This window comes from Ctenopharyngodon idella, chromosome 6, assembly GCF_019924925.1.
Source record: "Ctenopharyngodon idella isolate HZGC_01 chromosome 6, HZGC01, whole genome shotgun sequence".
Lineage (NCBI taxonomy): Eukaryota > Metazoa > Chordata > Actinopteri > Cypriniformes > Xenocyprididae > Ctenopharyngodon > Ctenopharyngodon idella.
The window spans coordinates 15,260,985-15,280,943 of record NC_067225.1 but is presented as its reverse complement, the minus strand read 5'-3'; the positions used below and the strand labels follow the sequence as shown (position 1 = coordinate 15,280,943).

The 19,959-nt window shown below is 36.5% G+C and overlaps 2 protein-coding genes across 5 annotated transcripts in view; one reads left to right on the top strand and one right to left on the bottom strand.

The window, feature by feature from the left end:
• The window catches only part of stx8 (syntaxin 8), a 65,824-nt gene extending 60,351 nt beyond the window's left edge, over positions 1–5,473 (bottom strand). For all 3 annotated transcript variants that reach the window (XM_051896712.1, XM_051896713.1, XM_051896714.1), the window contains exons 1-4: positions 5,323–5,473; positions 4,827–4,926; positions 4,631–4,725; positions 1,757–1,867 (exon numbers count right to left, since the gene is read on the bottom strand). In XM_051896712.1, the coding sequence (XP_051752672.1) occupies positions 1,757–1,867; positions 4,631–4,725; positions 4,827–4,926; positions 5,323–5,339 (323 nt within the window). In that variant the 5' untranslated portion in view covers positions 5,340–5,473. The remainder of the gene's footprint in view (positions 1–1,756; positions 1,868–4,630; positions 4,726–4,826; positions 4,927–5,322) is intronic.
• A 5,792-nt stretch (positions 5,474–11,265) lies between these two features.
• Positions 11,266–19,214, top strand: LOC127514931 (TBC1 domain family member 24-like). 2 transcript variants are annotated; one of them, XM_051898203.1, is made up of 7 exons: positions 11,266–11,998; positions 13,548–14,574; positions 14,696–14,848; positions 15,247–15,310; positions 17,824–17,919; positions 18,054–18,279; positions 18,637–19,214. In XM_051898203.1, exons 1-7 carry the CDS (start codon positions 11,596–11,598, stop codon positions 18,807–18,809), a joined length of 2,142 nt encoding a protein of 713 aa, XP_051754163.1. In that variant the 5' UTR covers positions 11,266–11,595; the 3' UTR covers positions 18,810–19,214. The 2 variants fall into 2 exon arrangements, with proteins under 2 accessions (XP_051754163.1, XP_051754164.1); XM_051898204.1 differs by lacking the exons at positions 11,266–11,998; positions 13,548–14,574 and having other exon boundaries at positions 14,583–14,848.
• Positions 19,215–19,959: the final 745 nt, after the last annotated feature.

The following is a 19,959-nucleotide window of genomic DNA, read 5'->3' as shown; positions in this document are numbered from 1 at the left end:
TGTTCCACATAAGAAGAAAAATATCATACAGGTTCAAAATGGCATGAGGTTGAGTAAATGATGATAGGTATTTCATTTTTGGGTATCTATCCCTTTTTTATATATAGTTCTACTTAACTTTAATTTATTTTTTATTTCAGTTTTAGTTTTTTTTTTTTTATCTAATATTTATAATTTTTATAATGTTAACAACACATTTTAAAAGTTCTAGTTGTAGTCGAAATCCTGTATTAAACTAAGCGAAGAGAAAAGAGAGTAATCCAGACAGATGGAGCTTTAAGCTAAAAAAAAAAAAAAAAGAATTCTGAATTTTTTATTAGCAGGTTGTTTTGTCTTCCTATCCTAGTCCGTGTAACCTGGATCAAGAAGGTCAAATCTGAATAACGACCATCTCATTTCTCTAAAAGAGTTCAGCTCCAGAGCTGTCATTTCGATTATGAGTCATAAGCGCACAGGAGATTGGCGGTGACACATTAAGTCTCTGATTGGTGTATTTTAGAGAGAGGATGTGAGCGCAGTGGAGAGTAGGGAAGTGTAAACAGTCCTGAAGGAGGAGGTTCAAGGCTCAACTCTGATCAGCAGAGCAGTAAAGCTGAACTGGAGCCCTCAGAGAGTGTGCACAGACTTCCGTTTTAGCACAGGTCACACCATTTCTGGCATAAAGTTACTCAACATTGGTACACTACTGCAAGGCCAAGCAGGAAAGATGGCAAGCACTTTTCAAATTAAGGTGAATATCAACCTACAGTCCTCAACAAAAAGGATGGTCCGCTGGACCGGGACCAATGTGAGAGAGTTAAGGCCAAGGCAAGTTGACGCAGTCATTTGGATCAGTCACTTCCTCTTTAAGGCCACTGCTGCGTTGTACAAGATTAATGAATGTACAATTTTCAGTGGCATCCATTATGCCTTGCAAACATATAGACATTTTGCTTTCTGTTATAAATTCTGCTGATTTGTCAACAAAATAATTTAATAATGTAAAATAATGTTTTTTAAGAAATTAATACTTTGATTCAGCATTACATTGATCAAAAGTGACCATAAAGACATTTATAATGTTAATAAATGTTTTCTATGTCAAATAAATGCTGTTCTTTTGAACTCTGTTAGTCAAAGAATCATTTATAAAAAAAATAAATAAAAAAAAAAATCACAGTTTCCACAAAAATATTAAGCAGCACAACTGTTCTGCATTTGACATGCTTCTTGAGCACCAATTCAGCATATTAGAATGATTTCTGAGGGATCATATGACACTGAAGACTGGATTAATGATGCTGAAAATTCACGTTTGAGAGGTAATGTACAAACCAATCAGTAATGTTTTGCATCATAGTGTGTTTATGAATTTATGGCATTTATGGAAAACAGAAAATATATTTTTAATGAACAAAATAATGTGGACAAGAAAGCTTGATATTTAAATAAAAATCTCAATATCTCAAATATTGAGAAAAAAAAAATACTGTTGACTCCTGGTATGATTGACTTTTTTTAACAAAATGACTTATATTTTCAAAAGGTTGATGCTGGTAACATTGATATAACGCAGATATATAATTTAACAAAAGATACTGTATAAAATATTGCTGAAATTAAATGAACACAACACAATGTTTACTGAATTTGTTTCATTTTAGTAAATAAATTTTGCAAATATAATATGTAATTAGCCATGCCAATATATCAACCGATCACTACTTTCTATCCATTCAAATTCATTGGTCAACATTCACACAGTATGTGTATGTACCTTGATGGCTCGGCTTCTGTGATGTCTCCTTTGAAAGAGGCGTTCAGTCTTGTTTCTCTTGTAGCAAGATCATCAACAAGGTTTTGTCTTCTGTCTGCTTCAGCTTGCATTCTAGCATTATTAGTTAAGGCTGAATCATCATAAACATCTACAACTTATGAACATAACATTCACGTTTATTTCTTGTACTTGTTTAAGGCTAGTACTTTCTAAATACAAAAATAAAGCAGAACTACTTCTGACCACACTGCAATTGGTTTATTATAAAACACTGCCACCTACAGGTGTTCATGAGAAATCACAGTTTTTTTCCCCTCTATATTAAAGAAAGTTCACCCTAATATGAAGATTTTGTGTTTGTTTGCTCAGTTCCATGTAATATTAATCTGTAAGCTTAATACGGTGGAACATAAAAGGAAAAATTTGAAGATTTTTTTTACAGCTATGAGCTCCTTAAATAACAAAAACAAAAAAGATTGAGAACCTCTGTGACTGGACCATAAAGCGTTGAACTCCAGAACTTGATTCATGAGCCATATCAACTGCTTCATTTAAAAAAAAAAAAAAAAAAAAAAAACACTTATTGACTAATTGGACTGATCCTGCTCTTGAGCTACCAGCTCTCTGGAGTGCATGATAATCAGCAAATAAATAATAAATTCAGTTTGACCTATTCCTCTATCATATGACTTCAGAACCCTTGGAATATATTACAGGGTTTGCTTGTTTGTTTGCTTTTTTCTTTCTTTTCTAGAGCTTGAAAGATGAGTTAATTTGCACTGTTGTTTGGAAAGGATGAGCGTGAAAATTTCATTTTGTGTTCCAAATAAAATGGGTTTGAAACTATTTTTGTATGAACAATCATTTAATGAATCTTCAAAACAAACACAACCAACCCTACACAAAAAATAACTAACAGATTACAAATATGATTATAATGTTGATGTATCACATTCTTCCTCTGGAGTAAAATATATCAGGGTCATTCTACAGAAACATCCACTTTTGGTATGGCAAGATGTCTTAAAATGTATTTAAGATGTATTTCTTTTTCTAACATTTAAACTTAGACCACATTATTAGCTTACCCTTTGACTTTATGAATACACATAAATGACAGCTTAATGATTTTTTTTTTTTTTTTTTTTGTGCATTTATTTAAAGACTGCATGTACCATTTTTTTTGTCACTGGTGTTACCTTACTTCTCTGGCAATTTTAAACATTTTTATAAAATATTATTTCTCAATTTTTTCAGCACATGCAGTCATTTACAGAAAAATAATGATAATGCAAAAAAATAAGATTATGTGTTATTTATTTTAATCAGGTTAGTTAATAGTGTGATTGAATGATGTTAGTTCATTTGCGCAACCATGTATTTGCTATAATGAAAATATTGGAAAAACAGTTATAAACAAGTAATGATGCGATCCTTTCAATCTTAATTCTTAAGTGTAGCAGAATTCAATTATGTAAAATTATCATCATGTCACATATAACACATTTTATTTAATGTGACAGACAAAAAACAGTAACACCAGTGACAATTTTCATAAAAAGGTAACACCAGTGCCAATTTTCATGAAAAATGCATTTTATAAAATGGCTGCTGCAAGGTATCAAACCACTCGTTGTCAATCATGGTATACTCACTAAATTAAGGGATTAGTCCACTTTCAAATAAACTTTTCCTGATAATTCAACTTACGGAAAAAATGTAACTGGTGCTGCATTCGTTCCGTAAGTAGAATAGGAAAGGCGTAGGACATACAGCGTAAACTTTTTGGAGAATACGGAAATGCGGTTTTGACGGAAGCACTTAGAAGGCGAACATTTGTTTATATAAAGCATATACATTTACATTTTTTTCGAAAATGACCGATTGTTTCACTAGAAAAGACTCTTATTCCTCGTCTGGTATCGTTTAAAGCCCTTTGAAGCTGCACTGAAACTGTAATTTTGACCTTCAACCGTTTGGAGACCATTGAAGTCCACTATAAGGAGAATAATCCTGGAATGTTTTCATCAAAAACCTTAATTTCTTTTCGACTGAAGAAAGAAAGATATGAACATCTTGGATGACATGGGGGTGAGTAAATTATAAGGAAAAGTTTACTTAAAAGTGGACTAATCCTTTAAGTAGTTTAATCCATTTGTATTCTAGTTTTTAAAATTCCCTAACAATAAAGTAGGTCATACCAGTGACTTCAACTAAAAGCTTCATATGAAATTATGATTTTCTAATTAAAATTTCTGATAACTGAAAAGAGATAGTGTACTTTCCATTGGCCTTTCTTCATTGATCTTCAGGAAATAGGAAGTCAAGTGATGTCATCAGTGTGATTTTTTTATTTCAAAAATAAGAGATTTTTGTTAAAGGTAACACCAGTGACACAACTTCAGGGGACCAGTACTTTGATTAAATATTTCATAATATTTATTAAGCATTGGTTTTTGTTTTTAATGTCATTTACATCATATATTTGATAGTTATGTATACATTATTGTATTTTAAATGGTAGAAAAAACTGTTTCTGACCTCAAAATAAAGCACTTTCCCTCTGTACATGACTGTGGGGACGAGCACTTCTGTGTTGGTTGGAATTTTTATAATTAATTAAAAAACAAATATTGCCCCATTGATGGCTCAAGAAGGTTTAACTGTTCAAATAACATATTGTTTCATTTTAAAATATAAAAAAAATTGTAATCCTAAAGTGTTTTTCAAGTGTAATATTTCTGTAAAGGCTAGGGACAGAAAAGTGGACGTTTCTGTAGAATGACCCAACAACATACTTATCTCTCAACATCTTTGGATTCCACTCTCAGGATTTGTGCATGAAATTAGTATTCATTTTTCTGAAAAGGATACATCTGCCTTTGAGCAGCAGCTCGATTCAGCGTCTCCCTGAGCTGTGCTATATTCTGTTTGAGCTTCTGTAATGATGCTCTCAGGGTCATGTTCAGCTACAGAGACAGACACACAAGAGAGACATTACAGCATAAAGAGCACTGACACAGAGGGCTCAACTTTAACATAATTATGAAGAATGAAACCCTGTCTTTACCTTGGCTGGATTTCCTCCAGTTCTCTGCTGTCTGTTTCTTTCATGGATGTTTTCCGCAATTTCTTGAGCCAGCCGACAAGCTGCATCATAATTCTGCAACCTAAATAAAACAAAAATGGCAGTTTTGTCAAACAATTTTACACCTATGACATTATGCTAATAGTAGGAGATCATAAAATGTGTGTTGCAAGTAATTTAATCACAAGATTGTCATCAACACAATCATGTGACACAAGTCTCAGCTAACCAGCCTGGCAACATTTTTACGTGTTTTTTCGCCGCTTAAAAATCACATATATGTACACAAATACATAGTAATTTACTAAAGTATGGGATATAATGAGCCATAAAGGAAATTAAAACAGCTGTTTTCAGTCCCAGCTGATGTGGCTGCTACAGACCCACCGAACTAAAAAGCGAATTGAGTTTTCTTAACTCTACTGTACTGACTGTAGACCTCAGATGTCAATAAACGATAACTGTATAAAATGCTTACCAGAAATCCTGTGACATATTGCGGCACTTTTGTTTCAGTTATAACAAGCGTTTATATAGAAACTCACTGCAAAATCACATCAACAAACTGCGCTGTGTTAGTTCCTGTTTTGGCATGACGTCAGACGGTGGCCTCCAACAGACAGACTTCATTCGGTAACAATTCATTCACATAATAAGAAAGCAAATAAAACTTTTTCTATTTGTGAGTCCTTTAATATATTTACATAATGTTTAGCCTCCCCCCTGGCAGTCTGTTTTTCTATGTGTATATGTATTGTTGTAGTTTTGACTGTACATTGACTTTGTTTGTTTGAAGTTTAATAAAAAATAAAAGGTAAAAAAATAAATACATTTGATAATGAGATACTAATAACTCACGTTCACTTTGTTCCACTGGGTGGCGCTTACATTAATATTCATGATATGACACTATTGTGGGCATGTCCTTGAGACAACACGCAAACGAATGGAACTGAAAATATTAGTGCACGCTCCTCAAATCACAAGTGTTTATGAATTATTTCGAAGATAAGGAAATAAAAGTTTCAATATTAGGCATAAACTGCAACAATTCAAATGTTCAAAAAATGCATAGTTTGTGTAACAAATCGTCTAAGCTGCTTTGCCTGATTGATTAAATGCATTCAGATAAATAGGTAACATAGTAAGGATAGCCTACAGCAGAGCAAACATGAGCGAATAACCTATGCTAGTCTAGGCTAATTCAGTTTTTTACTCTGATGTGTTTAGCTTTTTTTATTTGTGAGGCTTTAAAATTTATTTGAATAGTTTGATTAGTCTACTTCCTTTATCGTCATTTGGTGACTACAGTACTGCGTGTTGACAGCAATGCTTGAAATGAACCTCTACAAATGTATCTGTTGCCTAATAAAAGTGTATAAGCTAGTCTGAGTAATTCTGAGTCTTGAACTGTAAACTCCCAAGTGTCAGCTTTCTAAATATATTTTGATTATGTGTCTATCCAGAATGATTTATGAGCAGCAACCTTTTAATTTTGAGTAGGCTATGTCATTTATGCCCCACTTGCCAAAATAGGGGTGGCATGGTAAGGGGTTAAGCCCAGTACCAAGTCTCCTTCATCGCGGATGGTCCCGCCCAGCTTCCCTCTTCCTCCTCTACTGCCAAAGCCATTCACTTCATTAGACTCATCTCCGCTGTCTCCCTTCAGCTTCTCAGCTCCTCCAGTGGTTCAGCTATGCTGCACGGATCTGCCAGGGGCTTCCAACTCATCAGACCCGCTTTGACTCATGGATCCCTCAGCTCCTCCTCAAGCCTCCACGTCCCGGCCGGACTCCACCTCTACCATGACTGTCATCCTTCAGGCTTCACCTTGGTCCATCATCACTCTGGCTTCATGTCCTGGCCGGACTCCACCTCAGCTCTCTGACCCATCGGCTCCACCTTGGCTCAACGCTCTCTCGGCTCTACCATGGACTGTCATCCCTCAGGCTTCACCTTGGTCCATTGTCACTCTGGCTCCACCAGCTGCTGCGCCTCAACCTTTCACCCCTCTGGCTCCACCGTGCTCCTCCTTCCCGTGCTCCTCTGTCTCCACTGTGCTCCTCCAGTTCCTTCATTGTCCTCATTAGCACCATCTCAGCCCCAGTCTGCCAAGCACACGCCTACACTTGGACTACCTTGGTCTCCACCTCCATCGTATCCACCTCAGTCAGTCATCTCTATGATTCTGCCTGGCCCCCCTACCAAGGCTCCACCATGGCTCCTCCCTCCATCGTCTCCACCGTGGTCTTTCATGTTATCCTCCTGCTCCTCCCGTTATTGCTCTGGTTGTTCCTGTCTCCGCCCTGGCTTCTCCCACCTTCATCTCCCCCCTGATCATTGTCTCAGTGGTGTCTTCCTCTGCCTGCTCCTCGTCTTCCTCCAGAGCCCCCACACTCCCGCCCTCTCTCCCCTCAGATTGGACTGTATCTCAGCAGGAGGGGGAAGTTGTGTCACAATCGTGTTTAGTTTCACTGTCTTGTTTATTTTCATCGTCATTGCCTAAATTATTGCTTGTTACTATGGTTTCTGATTAGTCTTCACCTGTCTTTCTTGTTTAGTTTCATTATCACTGTTATTGCCTGAGTTTTTCTCATTTGTTATGGTTTCTGATTAGTCTTCACCCGTTCCCCACTCTATTAATTATCATCCTTTGTGTATTTAAAGGCACAGTATGTAGAATTTTCACCGCTAGAGGTCACCTATTCAAAACAAAGGCGTAGCTTGATGATGGCGAGTTTGAGCGCGGAATCTTGGGAGATGTCGTCTTCAACTCACAGGTGGAAAAGAATCGGGACAGGACTCAGGCAGAAATCATGTTCATGGATGAGATAATTAACGTTACTGTAGTATGAAGCAGAGCGGGGCCGAGTGCTGTGGGAGCTGAACGAGACTGCTGGAACGATTGCTAATGAGAGATGATCGCGACACACGGCTCGACAGCACAGGAACTTTTATTATGCCACAGTCGCCACTTCCGCTTCTTCCGGTCAAGCGTATGAGGTAATGCAGCGCTGTTTTATCATATTAGAGATGCTGCCGAGCGAACGCTGTGAGACACTTGACACTGCAGTAAGCTAGATCGATTTTAGAATGCTGGATGGCTTGTGCTGATAAATGGCATGCAATTAAATACAAACATATTGTATGATGGAGAAAATGCTGTATTATACTGTTACTAAACATAAAGCTGCATCTGATTATGCTATGTTAGCTACTTGACAAAATAGTGTTTTTTTTCTGAGGCATGGTAAAAGCATGGTACTTGCGGAAAATCAAGAAAATTAGATTTAAACAATAAGACTAAACGTGTTGAGCCATATAACAATAATTCGTTTTCTGTCTATAAATGTAACCAAACAGTTGTTCCCTTGTCTAATAAACCATGTAATATATTAAAGCGTCTTTGGTGTTTCCATGGTTTCTACAAAATAAAATCAGAAATTGAGGGTAACGCGGGTATGACGTCACTGATAGGCGACGCACGGACAGTTGGATATCTCCATGTCCTGGTTAAAAACAGCTTATTTCTCTGAATTTAAACATTCTTGGAAACATTTGGGATAATGTACATACACAAGTCAAAAAAATATATAACACTGCTCTAGTGGTTTTTGGATATTTTATTTCAAAAATCCTACATATTGTGCCTTTAAGCCTACAGATTTCCTCAGTTCATGGTCTCGTGTTAACGTTACGTTTATGTTTGTAGGCCTATTTGTCCCTGTTATTTATTAAAAGTGATTTCTACATTCTGTGTCATACATCTCTCTTGTGGATCTCTCTTGCACTGGCCCTACTTTTGTTACATCACATCAAACCCATTTGCAAAACTGGTTCATGTCTTTGTCAGAATTGTCCTGACATCTGATCTGTCAGTTGTTAAATTAAATGATTAATCTAGACAATTGCATTGAGTATTTGAGCATTCCAACATTTTTATCTTACAAATCAAAATGTGTCAACCTTATTCTAAAGTGTCCATTATTGAAAATAATTATTAAAAAAAAAACACATTTACCTGTAGCTTACTGCACATACTATTCTTTCTTTTGAAACTGTATTTTAAAGCAACTCCACTTTTATCAAGGAAATACAGCAAAGCATTGTATGTGAATTTTACTTTGATCATTACATTCATTTTATTTGATTCATATGGCATTCTCTGACTGCAATCACACTTAATATGAAGCAGCACAATGTTTATAAGGTAAACCTTAACCTAAGTGTGTTAACATGTAACATTCTAACAAAAAGAACAGGTTTAGCATCTTATTTAATGATATTAGCCCCCATTTTAAGCCTCACCAATTTGTTTCACATCCAAACATATGTATGTTTGAATAAATAACAGTGTGTTGAAAACAAGAAGCACAGACTTTTTGGATTTCCTGGAAAAACACTCATTAAAATGTGTCTGGTATCAACATTCTGTGACATTTCAAGAAGATTTTCTATGTTTCCAAACACAAAAGGAGTAAATACATTTCATATAGAGGTGTTATAACAGCCTTTGAGAACATTCTGCTTCTTGATGATTATGCCAATGCTGTTCAAAACGATATTATATATATATATATATATATATATATATATACAAACCCAATTCCAAAAAAGTTGGGACACTGTACAAATTATGAATAAAAAAGGAATGCAATAATTTATAAATCTCATAAACTTTTATTTTATTCACTATAGAATATAGATAACATAGAATATAGATAACATATCAAATGTTGAAAGTGAGACATTTTGAAATGTCATGCCAAATATTGGCTTATTTTGGATTTCATGAGAGCTACACATTCCAAAAAATTTGGGACAGGTAGCAATAAGAGGCCGGAAAAGTTAAATGTACATATAAGGAACAGCTGGAGGACCAATTTGCAACTTATTAGGTCAATTGGCAACATGATTGGGTATAAAAAGAGCCTCTCAGAGTGGCAGTGTCTCTCAGAAGTCAAGATGGGCAGAGGATCACCAATTCCCCCAATGCTGTGGCGAAAAATAGTGGAGCAATATCAGAAAGGAGTTTCTCAGAGAAAAATTGCAAAGAGTTTGAAGTTATCATCATCTACAGTGCATAATATCATCCAAAGATTCAGAGAATCTGGAACAATCTCTGTGCGTAAGGGTCAAGGCCGGAAAACCATACTGGATGCCCGTGATCTTCAGGCCCTTAGACGGCACTGCATCACATACAGAAATGCTACTGTAGTGGAAATCACAACATGGGCTCAGGAATACTTCCAGAAAACATTGTCGGTGAACACAATCCACCGTGCCATTCGCCGTTGCCGGCTAAAACTCTGTAGGTCAAAAAAGAAGCCATATCTAAACATGATCCACAAGCGCAGGTGTTTTCTCTGGGCCAAGGCTCATTTAAAATGGACTGTGGCAAAGTGGAAAACTGCTCTGTGGTCAGACGAATCAAAATTTGAAGTTCTTTTTGGAAAACTGGGACGCCATGTCATCCGGACTAAAGAGGACAAGGACAACCCAAGTTGTTATCAGCGCTCAGTTCAGAAGACTGCATCTCCGATGGTATGGGATTGCATGAGTGCGTGTGGCATGGGCAGCTTACACATCTGGAAAGGCACCATCAATGCTGAAAGGTATATCCAAGTTCTAGAACAACATATGCCCCCATCCAGACGTCGTCTCTTTCAGGGTAGACCTTGCATTTTCCAACATGACAATGCCAGACCACATACTGCATCAATTACAACATCATGGCTGTGTAAAAGAAGGATCCGGGTACTGAAATGGTCAGCCTGCAGTCCAGATCTTTCACCCATAGAAAACATTTGGCGCATCATAAAGAGGAAGATGCGACAAAGAAGACCTAAGACAGTTGAGCAACTAGAAGCCTGTATTAGACAAGAATGGGACAACATTCCTATTCCTAAACTTGAGCAACTTGTCTCCTCAGTCCCCAGACGTTTGCAGACTGTTATAAAAAGAAGAGGGGATGCCACACAGTGGTAAACATGGCCTTGTCCCAATTTTTTTTTGAGATGTGTTGATGCCATGAAATTTAAAATCAACTTATTTTTCCCTTAAAATGACACATTTTCTCATTTTAAACATTTGATATGTCATCTATGTTGTATTCTGAATAAAATATTGAAATTTGAAACTTCCACATCATAGCATTCCTTTTTTTCTTTTTTATTCACAATTTGTACAGTGTCCCAACTTTTTTGGAATTGGGTTTGTGTATATATACATATATAAAGATGTTTTGAAAAAGATGTTATGTATTTTCAACCATATTTCTGTCATACATCCATATGCGTTTGATCCTGTAACAATGATGTTATGGCTTCTGCTACACAAAAATATATGACTGAAAAAACATGTTAAATAATTGTATATATAAAAAAGTTATATATATATATATATATATATAATTGTTGTTTTTAAGTTATTACCTAGTGTGTATATCTTTATTTATTATATGTATTAAATTACTAGTACCATTGCTATGTTATGTCATAGCTTTTATTACGTAAGTGTTTATACTCCAGTATTCACAGTTGATTGCTAAGACAAAAAAAAAAAAAAAAAAATTACAGAGGCAGTCAGAAATTTTCCACTGTGTACACAGTAGTATTACAACCACCTGAGCAGATCACCTGACTGTCACATCATCTGAACAAAACCCAGGTGTCTCAGGGCATCACAAAGAGAACAACAAACCTACTGTGAACTTCACTTTTTAGTCTTTGTTATGTGAATTGGTGAGGCCATGCTTCAGGTTACTTCAAATGTTGCATGTGCCCATTTTGGCTCCACAAATGTGAATGTCCGGAATGTGGAGGGTGGCAGTAATGCACAGTTTGCAGACCGGACAAATTGTGGCAGACTACGTTCTCGATCTCTTTACAGTTCTAGTGAGGCAAAACACTCAACGGGAGAAACTGACAAGGACAGAAGCCATACTAGACCTCGTTCAAGATCCTTTTATGCTTGTGACACAGATGATGAGGGACCAGGTAATTTTAGCAGATGCAATGCTCTCAGACCAAGATCAAGATCACTACACCGTGAGGATGGGAAAAGAAACACTGGTGGGACATGTATCACTGCAAAGCCTCCAATAAAAAGACCTAAAGGAAACTCAAGCAAATGGGCCAGCAAGGATCATGCAGGTGCGTGAGTCAGATCTTTTTACCTTTATAAAAAAAAAAGTCACATTTAAAGCACTTGGCCAGCATTGATAAAATCATAAATAATCACAAATATAACACATCTGTGTACAGTTAATTTAATTTCCCATTAATTTAGCCCTGAAATGCACACAACTTTATATCCCAAAATAATGCATATATGGATAATTATCATGGTGAAAAGTAGGAGCTTTTTTTAAAGGAAAGTTAATTGTAATGATAATTGCATTAATTGCATTAATAATTTGGAAAATACATTTTCCAAATCAGAATAAATTTTCAAAGAGTGAATTTACATATCACAACTTACATAACTATTACTATAAAGTACAGTGAAATATTAATTTTGGTTTTTGTGAAATTAATTATTAAATTATTAGTTTTTAACTTTAATTGAGTATCTGAAAGTAAAAATATGAGAAATGAGCAATGAAATAAGCATGCACATTCACTTTAAACCCAAATAAGTTGGGCTAACTCAAAAAGTTTGAGGTAATCAGTTATGAGTTATGATGTTCCCAATTTTAAGTAAGCAGAACTATCAAGTTTTGAGTTTGTAGTACTTATACATGTTAGTTGCTCCTAACTTGAAGTATTGAGTTAGCTAACTCATACCTTTTGATAGCAATTAACATAAAATTTTTAGTTTACTTTTTTTTTTTTTTGAGTTCTTGCAAATCAAATGAGTTATTTAACCCAATATACTTAGTGACAGTTTATAAAATTCTTTAAAGGATTTAAAAATTACCCCAAGCTTTACCCACTCTCAAGCCATCCTAGGTGTATATGACTTTCTTCTTTCTGATTAACACAATCTGAGATATTTTAATAAATATCCCGACGCGTCCGAGCTTTATAATGGCAGTGAGTGGGACCAACGAGTATCCACATCCATCCATCATAAACGTGTACTCCACACGGCTCTGGGGGGTTAATAAAGGCCTTCTGAAGCGAAGCGATGCATTTGTGCAAAAAAAATCATATTTAACAAGTTATGAAGTAAAATATCTAGCTTCCGCTAGACCGACGTCCGAATTCAACGTACGTACATACTCGTTGGTCCCGTTCACTGCCATTATAAAGCTCGGATGCGTCAGGATATTTATTAAAATATCTCTGATTGTGTTCATCAGAAAGAAGAAAGTCTTATACACCTAGGATGGCTTGAGGGTGAGTAAAGCTTGGGGTAATTTTCATTTGAAAATAATATGAGCTGATAACCAATATTTACCGATATATATATTGTGTATCCCTAATGCAGAGTCCCAGCCTAAAGCAATATCCAACTAATAACTGATAAAACTGACAAAATAATAAGTACACATTGTTATAGACATCCCAATTGAGACATTTCTGAAGTGTCAGATGACAAGACATCATGTAAAAATTACATTTTTACATTTGGGTTGAATATATATAATAATTATAATATTACTATTATAAAATTATTAGTGCTGCAGCTTTTTTAGACTTTAACATACCAAAGATACTGTCACAGCTGGTTCTGAAAGATGCTTCATCATTTAAACAGGAAACAAAGGAAGTTTAAAGGGTGTACCCATGATGACCATTTCTGAGGTGGATAACTGGGAGATAAGCTCTTCTTCTAGGATGAAATACGGTCAGTATGTAGACTGGGAAAAGATTTACCCAGAGGCGGCCATCTGTTATCGGAAGATCCTCTCAAGTGACCATTATGAGCTCAAAGCAATGGGCCGTACAGGATTCTGGTCCATGCCTCATACTCTCAGAGCCAAGGCTTACCAGCACATCATCCACAACATCGAGACCACATCCACCAACGCTGATGTGGACACTTACCATGGCCTAGTTGGGAAGCTCTTTGTGGATTTTCAAACAAGCACACACCCTTTCCCAAAGTTTATGGAGGATGGAGAAATTCCCAGATACTGTCTAAATAAAGCAGGACTGAATTCAGTGAAAAAAATTCTCATTTGCATAAATCATCATTTTCCTGATGTCACCTTCTGTCCCATATTGCCTGCTCTGGTGTCCCTTCTCTTGCACTTCAGTGAGGATGAAGCCCAGTGCTTCCACAGTATTTGTTCCCTGGTGACCTACACAGATTCTAAAAAGCGTTACATTGACCAGACTTTCCTCACTTCACGCGCTTCATGCATGACCTTTGGTGATCTTGCCAATAAATACTGCAGGGGGATCCGGAAGCTAATAGCTAGCTCTCACCAGAACCTGTTTGAGTTCTACTCTGACTGGATCATGTGGATCTTTGCCGATCTACCTTTTACATACGCTATCAGAGTGCTGGATGTCTATCTAATGGAGGGCTACAAAGTTTTATACCGTGTAGCTCTTGCTCTACTCAGCCTTTACAAAGTCTCGGTGTCCTCACGAGTGGCCCACGTTGATGACTTCAGACAAGACATTAAGAGTTTTGTGCAGAATGTGGCACGGCACAGTACTATTGACGAACTGCTTCAGAGGGCTTTTAAAATACAGCTGCCCACACGCAAAGAACTAACTTATCTTTTCAATGCCAACAAGCACGCACTAATTCATAAGGACATCCACAATAAGAGGTGAGGGGTTTGTGATGTCAATAATATATATATATTAAGAATTTCTGAATTCCTATAACATATAAAACTCTTTTTTTTTTCTTTTTTTTTTTTGCAACAAATGTTATCTTTTATCTCCTAGTTCATACCAAGCAATGGATTTTCGGAACTTCAGCTCCTCTGTAGTGACTGAAACAGAGATGAGGGTGGTCTGGGCTTGGATTCCAGAGCGATTTGCTCTATTCAGTCCTGTGCAACTATTTTGTACAAATGTTCATGGCAGAAGACTCTCCTCGTATGTTATTTCTACACAGGCACATGCACATCAATCATACCATGAATATAACCTAATAATTTGGGAAGATGAATTAATTACATAAATCATAAATAATGATTAATGATAATAAATGCTTAAAATATATTTAAACTTAAACTGCAATTGTCATCATCATCATTACTGATAATATAAATAATAGTAATATTAATTATTAGAGTTAATACATTCATTTCATAATCAAGAGGTCATATCCAAGTGATTGAAATACATTAAACAACAACCCATGACCCATAATATAAATAACATTAATATAATAATATTTATTTTTTATAAATATCAATGTGAATAATATTAATGATATTAAATATTATTTTTCATATGCATAAATCTCAAAATATGTTTTTTTTTAAAACTAGGTTTTATTCCAAGGTTGAGGGGCATGATCCAACTGTTTTACTCTTGAAAACTACAGATGAGGAGGTATGTCTATATTAATCTGTACACTCTTAAAAAAAAAAAAAAAAATTCTAAACAGTGCCAGATTAGGGTTCTTTAGCTTGTAACAATAGCAGAACCCTTTTTGGTGCTGAATAGAACCTTTTTTTAATAAGGTTCTATAAAGAACCATGCTTTAAAAAGTGCTATATAGAACCTTAAATGTGTTATAAAGAACCTTCTTAATAATAGTGTCACAGTTTGAGTTCTGTTCATTTGTTCTGAGTGTATTTCTAAAAGAGATTTCATTGTGTTCAGTTTCCTTGTGTGTCTCATTGATCCGTTTCACCTGCTGTCTCCTCATTAGTTCTCATGTGTTTGATTCTGTTATCCCTGTCACCTGTGTCTTGTTAATCATCCAATTAGTTCCTTTGTTTGATCACTGCATTTAAGCCATGCATTTCAGTCTGTTCTTTGTCAGTTCCCTGTTGCATTAGAGAATGTTGTGTTTTACTGGTTGTTCTGTTCTTATTTTATAGTGAAGAGTGTTTTTGTTTTTAGTTATTGTTAATAAACCTTTTCAGTTGCACTTAGATCCTGCATTTATCCTTCATTTGCAACCACATGTGACAGAGCTGGTGACCGTGACAGTACTTCCCTCTCCCGGAAGGCGTGAGCTTGTGCCAAAAGGAGTCCAAACGGGGCGGGTGTCCTGGAGCTGTGGCAGGTGACTGACAGGTTAATAGGGTGGTTGGACTCCTTTTGGTTCCCGCCCACCTTCCCTGGTTGGACTCCTTTTTGGTTCCCGCCCACCTTCCCTGGTTGGACTCCTTTTTGGTTCCCGCCCACCCTCCCTGGTTGGTGACGGCCCACCCTCCCTGGTTGGTGACGGCCCACCCTCCCTGGTTGGTGACGGCCCACCCTCCCTGGTTGGTGACGGCCCACCCTCCCTGGTTGGTGACGGCCCACCCTCCCTGGTTGGACTCCTTTTTGGTGCGAGGTCGGGCCTTCTGGGAGGGGGAAGTACTGTCACGGTCACCAGTTCTGTCTGAACTACATTTCCCATCATCCCTCCTTCTGCTCACTGTCTGCAATCACTCATTCACAATCACTGATCACCTCCAGCTGTTACCCATCACCATCTGTCACATGTGGTTGCAAACGAAGGAGAAATGCAGGATCTAAGTGCAGCTGAAAAAGTTTATTAACAATAACTAAACAAAAACACTCTTCACTATAAAATAAGAACAGAACAACCAGTAAAACACAACATTCTCTAACACAATAGGGAACTGACAAAGAACAGACTGAAACAAATGCACTGATCAAACAAAGGAACTAACTGGATGATTAACAAGACACAGGTGACAGGGATAACAGAATCAAACACATGAGAACTAATGAGGAGACAGCAGGTGAAACGGATCAATGAGACACATGAGGAAACATGAACTGAACACAATTAAAACTCTTTGAGAAATACACTCAGAACAAATAAACAGAACTCAAACTATGAAAAATAGTTTATTTTCATTAATATTATAAATTATTATATATTATTCTTATTGTGATTGGTCCCCTTCGGTCTACCAAGTCTTATAATACATTGCAGCCTCTATTAGGGTTTTACATACTTACATAAAAAGACTGGCAGCAATTTGCCAATTAGGTACATTTTATTGACATGGGAAATTGCAGCAAAAATTAATAAATAATACAAATAATAAATGGTAATTGTCAGTGAACACGAAGAAGAAACAAAATAAATGTAACAAAGGCTGTAATGAAGTTCCAGTGAAATGTCTTGACAATCCTCTATGAGGTTTTTATGTCTTTATGTGTGCATTTTGATGTAATTGAGTGGCAGTTTCTCTCTGCAGATGATGAAGTTGTGCTATTACAGCATTTGTCTGGGTAGAAATACACAGTTTAGAGTTGCAGTGTGTCTCATCCATTTGTTTAAGTAAAATTAAGTATATAAAGGCCGAAAGCCATTGTATATGGACAGTATGCAAGCCCTTTACAATGCTAAAAGGATAAATGATAAAAAGTAATGCGTCATCTTCAAGTCATCTTTGTCACTTACTTGCTTACTAGTAAAGATGAGGAGAAAAGTATCCTTAACTGAACAGAGCTGGTCTCATACATGTTCTTTAAAAAAAACGAAAAGAGAAAAAAGACACGATTGGCAGTTACAGTTTGAGAATTAAAATTAATAAACATTTTAGGAAGGACATCAAGTACCTGTTGAGAGTGTGTCATGACAGTCTGGGTCAGATGGTTAGACTCCAGAAAATCAATAATGAGGCTTTGAAATGATTTTCTTAAAAAAAAAAAAAAAAAAAAAAAGCGGAAATAGAGAGCCCTAAACTTTAACACAAAAACCATTTTAGCATAAAATGGTTCTTCAGGATAATATGGTTCTAAATACTGTTACTATGTGTAAAGAACCTTTAAAGAACCATCTTGTTTTAGAGTGTAGCTGTACAAAATCTTACATAAATGCTGAAATCTCAATATTTTGTTACATTTACATTATTTTGATCATGTCATCCCAGATTTGTGGAGCTTTCTTGTCTTCTGATTGGGCTCACAAGAATTGCGATGAAAAGGGATTGAAGTTCTTTGGCACAGGAGAGTGCTTTGTTTTCACTGTGAGTAAGTCTTCATTTGCCATTTAATTCAATTGATTTGTTGTGCTGTAAATTGTACTTGACGTTGCATTGTATGCACCAGAATTTGATTTGAGGTAGATTACTTAATTCATAATCACAAATCAACTTTTCAGCTACGACCAGGAATGGAGCGGTACCAGCGTACAGTGCTGCAGATCTCTGGGATGTCTGACAAACGTGATTCCTCTCAGGATCAAACTCTCTCCACTAGCTCTCGAATAAACACTTGTGTTGACAGACTAAGTGCAACCTCCCAGGACCAGAGATACGAGTCTGCTTCATTCTGCACATTGTCAACTGCCAAATTCATGGCAGGAGATGATGAGACACTTTTTATTGGTGAGCTTTTTTCCCACAAAAGACTTGTTTTTAAAACTTATGTGAAGTGTGAAGGAATATAGGGGTGAATTCAGGGTGATTGGGACACTTTTTGACATTGAGATGACTTGGGAAAAATATACCAATCAACCTGAATTCACCCCTATATTTCAGGCTCAGTTATCCCCTATTGTTATCATGAACAACATGGCTGCCTCTCAGGTTTCATATTTGCATACCCTGTGAGCAAATTTCACCTACAAACATGCTGGAACATTGCCTATGTGTCAACATTACTGGGAAAAACAGTCTCTTCCTTAATGTAGACGAAATGTTGTGTATACACTCCTTTACCTTTACTTGCGGCCTATCCTGTAGGTGGCGACGGTGGCCATGCGCTCTACCTGCGGGCTGATCTGACAGCTGGCAGTTCTGAACGCTGTGATACATTTGAGAGTCCACCTCTCTGCAGGGGATGCTTCAAGATCCAGTCTCTAGAGGTGTGGGGTATCCAGCATACTTTGTCTGTTCCACCGCTGCTTTCACACTGAAGACATTGCAAGGGCTGTGGAGAAATGTGTCAAAATATATCAAAGGTCACACTGGCAAAATGACATCATGCCTTGAGACAAAACCAAGGATATTGTGTAGTGTAGTGTAAGACTACTGTACACGTACACTGTTGCTGCACTACTGCAGTAGGCTAACAAAAAAAAAAAAAAAAACTGTAAATATCATTTAAGATTCAAATTTCCGCAATGTTATTTATTTATATTTTCAAAGACTTTTTTTATTATATGCCTTGTTAGATTATTTTTGTAATATCCGTAGTCCTGTCATTTACTGTATTTCTGTACTAACTGCAGTTTTTAAAGACAGTATTCGAATAGCAGTTTGTTGAATTTTAATAAACATTCAAATCAAAAATGTTTTAAATAAAAATAGAACTTTTTCACCAAAGAGATGCAACTGAAGTTGAATCATGGCTGTGGTAAATAAAGTGGATATAAAAAGCGAAGTGAAAATGTTGAAATGTAAGCTGAGTAAAATACTGAGGCCTGTAGCAGAAAGCCAGTTGCAATGGCTAAGTTTGAGCAAATTCTGGAAGTTCAAGAAGGTGGATTGGTTTTTAGCTGTGTTCATTGCAATGATAACTTACTTTGCTCCAGAGCAGGCTTTATTCTGGGTAAGAGATCGCAAAACAAAACTGAACCAATCAGCTGTGGGCAAAGTGACATATTTGTGTGCAACTCTGGCCCTAATGGTCCACTGTCCTTATAAGTTTAGCTGCAACCCTAATCAAACATACCTGAAAAATCTAATCAAAATGGATGTTTGACTTCGGCTGCAGCTGGATTTATATATACAGTATCTCACAGAAGTGAGTACATCCCTCACATTTTTGTAAATATTTTATTATATCTTTTCATATGACAACACTGAAGAAATGACACTCTGCTACAATGCAAAGTAGTGAGTGTAGATTGTATAACAGTGTAAGATTGTTTAACAGATTGTATAAAAGTGTAAATTTGCTGTCCCCTCAAAATAACTCAACACACACACCATTAATGTCTAAACCGCTGGCCACAAAAGTGAGTACACCCCTAAGTAAAAATGTCCAAATTGGGCCCAATTAGCCATTTTCTCTCATGTGACTTGTTAGTGTTACAAGGTCTCAGGTGTGAATGGGGAGCAGGT

What these genes read in the sequence shown, in the direction of transcription:
- LOC127514931 (XM_051898203.1), top strand. Translation starts at nt 11,596, where the DNA reads ATGCTTCAGGTTACTTCAAATGTTGCATGTGCCCATTTTGGCTCCACA. An exon ending in AAGGACATCCACAATAAGAG is followed by an intron (nt 14,575 to 14,695) that starts GTGAGGGGTTTG and finishes TTTATCTCCTAG; the next exon opens with TTCATACCAAGCAATGGATT. An exon ending in TGAAAACTACAGATGAGGAG is followed by an intron (nt 15,311 to 17,823) that starts GTATGTCTATAT and finishes ATGTCATCCCAG; the next exon opens with ATTTGTGGAGCTTTCTTGTC.